The sequence below is a fragment of the Echinops telfairi genome, unplaced genomic scaffold, assembly GCF_000313985.2.
Source record: "Echinops telfairi isolate 266 unplaced genomic scaffold, ASM31398v2 ScPeMD7_5592;HRSCAF=6446, whole genome shotgun sequence".
NCBI classification, from domain to species: Eukaryota; Metazoa; Chordata; class Mammalia; order Afrosoricida; family Tenrecidae; genus Echinops; species Echinops telfairi.
The window spans coordinates 31,134,403-31,139,255 of record NW_022109491.1 but is presented as its reverse complement, the minus strand read 5'-3'; the positions used below and the strand labels follow the sequence as shown (position 1 = coordinate 31,139,255).

General features: G+C 49.5%; 1 protein-coding gene across 1 annotated transcript in view; it reads right to left on the bottom strand.

Moving 5' to 3' along the window:
* The window catches only part of CDS2 (CDP-diacylglycerol synthase 2), a 25,650-nt gene that overhangs the window by 9,236 nt on the left and 11,561 nt on the right, over positions 1–4,853 (bottom strand). Inside the window, exons 6-8 of the mRNA XM_004697848.2 lie at positions 3,748–3,806; positions 3,059–3,141; positions 499–586 (exon numbers count right to left, since the gene is read on the bottom strand). Of these exons, the coding sequence (XP_004697905.2) occupies positions 499–586; positions 3,059–3,141; positions 3,748–3,806 (230 nt within the window). The remainder of the gene's footprint in view (positions 1–498; positions 587–3,058; positions 3,142–3,747; positions 3,807–4,853) is intronic.

The window sequence follows — 4,853 nt, the reverse complement described above, 5'->3', positions numbered from 1 at the left end:
AACCACCTCACCACCCAAACCTTATAAAAACCCCATTCCGTTAACCACCTCACCACCCAAACCTTATAAAAACCCCATTCCGTTAACCACCTCACTGCCTAAACCTTCCCGGGGCTTCGATTCCCAGTCCTCGAATACCCCCACCCCTGTCTCCTTCACGTTTTAATAGGTCATTCAGGTGATTTCACATGTTAGCAAAGCGATGGCACCCAAATCCAGAGGGAGGCTGCAGAGGTGCCTACAGTCTGAAAGGAAAACGGCTGTCTTCCTGGGCTCTTTCCTCCCCTGAGCAGTTGCCAATGTCTTTCTTACGCTTTTCTCGTAAAATTAATTTACGATGAGTTCTTGTGAGCCCACCTTTCCCCAGGGTTAACATAAAGACAAGGCCACAACACACAGCAACCAGATCTCCTCCCCGTGCCGAAGGTTGATGGATCCCCTGGAGCTGAACCAGCCACCCTGCCCTCCAGATGCCTGGGCTTTGGGTAACCCACTTACCTTGATGAGCGGGGTCCGACCAAAGAAAAAGCCAAACATGTAGGCCATGATGTCATTGCAGATGACACAGGAAATGGGGACGATGAACCTAGGGAACCGAGCAAAGTCAGAATCAACTTTATCAAGGTAACAGCTCCTTCAAAGGCCACACAACAATGCCATGCATAGGTAGCTCCACCCCCACCCCACCCCCGACCCCCAAAATAAATAAACCTATCAAGTCCTGGAAGGCAGGAAGAAAGTGGCACTGTGTGCTAACCAGTGCAGGTAGTTTGAATCCACCAGTTGTTCTGGGGAACACCGACGTGTATACAGCCTGGGAAAGCCTAAGGGTCAGTTCTACTCTGTCCTAGAGAGGCACTATGAGTTGGAATCTACTTGGTGGCAGCGGGCATGAGCTAATCCATTAAGGAAAAAGTTAAAAAGAAAACCACACCAAATAAGTCAAATCTAACTGCATGGCGGACCCGGACGGCAGTTGTCAGTCATCCGGGTCCTCAGTGCCACGTAGGCCTGGTTCCTTCTGCTGCACCTGAAAGGAGCCCTGGTGGCGATTTTGGCTGGTTTGGGCTGCTGGCCCCAAAGCTGGCGGTCAGACCCGCTCAGCAGGACAACGATGAGGCTGGCTGCTTCCCTGAAGATGAGCGGGCTCAGGGGCTCCGCTTCTACTCGCAGGGTGACCGAGCGGGACGTGACTGGAAGGCAGTGGGTTTTGACTGCACAGAGGTCTGTGACGCAAGACACCTGAGTCAAAACCAACTCAACAAAGCCCAACAGGGCAGCGTTAACAACGCCCGCCCGTCGTTTCCTGGCACATCGGCTTCAGGCAGCATTTTCTGACTTCCTGTTGAAGGGGCGGGAGGTGCCAACAGGACTCTCCTCGCCCTATTTTCCTCCCACCCCTCACGACATTATTGGACTTCATTGAGGGCATTATTGTACATCTAGCACATTCTCTGGGCGATGATGAACTCTTGAGGTCGATTCTGAAAAGCGGTAACTGGAATTTTGTGTCATTTGCTGCTGCACTGCTGTTGAGAATGTGCACAAGGGAACTTACACCAACCGAACAGTTGCTTCCGGTAGTTCCCTGAGGCTTCCCAGCCTCCTTTTCCAGTGTTGCTCACTGGCCCCGGCACTGCCCACCCGATTCTCAGAGTGGATGCTGTCCCCAATACCGAGACACGTTAGCATGAGCCACCAGACATTCAAGCGGTATGTTTGGCCCTAACAGCCCCCATTCTTAAGAATTGCTCGATAAGAACTGCGAAGACAAGGGAAAGATCAGTACATCGATCTCCCCGGGCCATTATGATGGCTGTAGACAATGCCCAGCGCTAACACTTACAGAACCGAGTGCTTTTGTCTTTTTAAGAAAACATTTATTAAGCTTAAATGGGACAAGGTAGTGACAAAGACATATTATGCAAATGAGGGAGACCATTAGCATGAGGTGATAATGGTGTCCAAGGGTTTACAGCTTAAGCATGGCTGGCAGCAGATCAATACAGCCTGGTTACAGGTAGGGCTGCGAGAGCAGGAGAGGCACCAGAACAGACCAAGTTATCACTGAGGGAACCAGAGGGGGAGAGGAATATAGGCCCAAGACTTGCATAACCACCAAGTCTCTTGCTTGTTGGATTTTGAGGACAGTTGGACGCAGGGGCGGCCCACTCACAAATGGAGGCCTCTCTCACCACTGTGACACTGTGTCTCTCTCCAGTCCTGCCCGTGATTCCATCTCACACAGCAGATTCCTGAAGGGGTTCACTAAGCCTCTCCCGAGTCTGCTTTTCCAAGATGTTCACCAGTAATACTGTTCCTGTTCTGATTATGCTTCCAGGTCACCGGACATCTCACTGAAGCAGTTCGAAGGCTGACTGAGGTCAGCGATTCCCCAGTGTACTCGCTCTTGAATTCCTGGAATAGGTTACTCAGTAGTAAGTACACTGTTCTCTTGATAAACGGGCTCACTCCATTTGCTAAGATGTAGCTGAGAATGGTTTATCTATACACACGTAAGAGAAATGAGTCCACCAGTCTGGCTTTTCCCTTATGCTTGTCGGTTTGGGGCTTAAGGGCTAGATAAGACTCAGCTGCTAGCCCGTCTGATCCTGGCTGCTTTTTCCAGCTGTGGATTTTCAAGCCATTTCCCATAGTTTGTGATTCCTTTCGAGTTGCCTTCTCCATGGAAATTTAGTATTTTACACTTTTCTACAAAGTCATGAAAATGCCCTCAAAGGTTTCGGTTGCCCAATCATTACAGTCTTTGGTTCTCTGAATATTCCCGCAAACATTATCCAATGTCCCCACCATCATCCGTCTACAGCAGCGATTAGCAAATTGTGGCCAGCAACAGCCTCCGCTGGAATTGTGTTTGGCATTCAGAGTCTCAGGCCCCTTCCCAGACCTCCTGGACCAGCTGCACTCTGAGTTGTAACCTGCCTTGCAGGGGAGTCTGAGGCCACTCAGTGAGAACCACTGGCTGGTGGTTCAAACAGCCCTGTCTCCAGGGGAGAGGCACCCATTGAACGAGAGGAACGTGACCACTCTCACTCACCAGATCATCCCTTCAAACAGGTTATGAATTACCAGGTGTGACTGGGTCACAACAATCAGCAAGGTCACATGGGTCCAGCCAAACTGCAGAAGAAGAGAGGGAGTTAGAAGGAGGGAGCTCTACTGATGGATCTGCCTTGACTGGCAGGACCCCAAAGAACCAGCAGAACCAAATAGAAAAATGGCAGGGGAGATACCTGCGTCTGAGCCTGTCTTTTTGGAATGAAAAATATGCAGAATAGGCATCGGGGTAAAGCTTTGTCCCCTAGCTGCACTCCCCAGCCCAAGTATCCCCCACTTAACCAAGAGAAACTCAAAAATGAGCAATACACACACACAACTCCTTTATCGGTTCTGCTTCTAAGGAAAAACCTGATACCTAAGTGAGTATCAGGGGAGATATCTTTGGGGGCACCTGCCACTTCACCTGGGGCCCGCTGTCAGGCCCCTAGTAGAGAGGTTGCTTAGGGTGTCAGCTAATGAACAGAGATCAGCTCTATGGACAGCAAGCAGACAAAAAACTGAGTGGGTGCTGTCCCTTCCTCCCCCAGGTTCCAGATGCATCCAGAACCCACTGAGCACCAGAGCTCTAAGCAGCCAGCCAGTCTCTGACAGCACTTCCTTCCAGCCAGGAATCCTGTGCTCATGGGCACCGGCATGCACTCATGCATGCACACGCATCGCCCTTACCATGTAGAACTGCAGGCGGTAGTGCTTCTTGACCAGACTCAGCACAAACATGCAAAACCCTAGTTAATGGAGAGAGGAGGACAAGGGACAAAATTAGTCACATCCTGAGTTTAACTCTGCCCTCATCATTTCCTCCAGCCAGGATAAGAAGTCCTTTGGCTAATTTCTTAGCAGCAATTAGCCAGTGCACAACGCCCACACCCGGGCAGGAGAAGAACAATTAGCTGGGAGGAGAAAAGGTCTCCTTCAAGACCAGCCAAAGGCAAAACTTCCACATCTTCTGGACTGCACTCAATTTAGGACACGGATTGCAATGTTCCGTTCCTAGAGCTGGCGTCTGCAGTCAATAGCCAGCCAGGTGCTTGGTTTTCTAAATAAAGTCTTACTGGCACACAACCACGGCAATTCATTTACATTGGGTCTGTGGCCAATTTAATTGTGCTCTGGTAGCATAGTGGTTTAAGTGTTGGGCTGATAACTGCAAGGTCATCAGTTCAAGAACACCAGCTATTTCTGTGAAGATTTAGTCTGAGAAACGCAAAGGGACAGTTCTACTCTGACCTCGGGGTAGAGCTCAGAACTGACTCAAGGCACCGATGAAGCACACATCATTCCTCTAGTTGCTGAATGCTTCCTCCTCCCCACTACTGTGACTCAGTTCTACCTGACAATTCCGGCTAGACCAGAGTACACACATTGGAACAGATATGAGCTCTCCATGGAATTCTGTTCCTGAGGGACAGATAAATCCCTCGGGAACAGTAGTGGGAGTAGCAATACCATGAGGGTAGGGGGATAGGGAGAAAGGGGGAACCTATCACAAGGTTGGATATATAGCCCACCCCACCCCCCAGGGGGATGAATAACAGAAACGTAGATGAAGGGAGACAGCGAACAGTGTAAGACACGAAATAACAATAATATATAATTGATCAAGGGTTCATGAGGGTAAGAGGGTGGAGGTGGGAAGGGAAAAAAGAGAAGCTGATACCAAGGAAAAAAGTAGAAAATGTTTTGTAAACATTGATGGCAACATATGTGCAAGTGTGCTTAATATAATTGAATGATGGATTGTTATCAAGATTTGTAAGAGCCCCCCAATAACA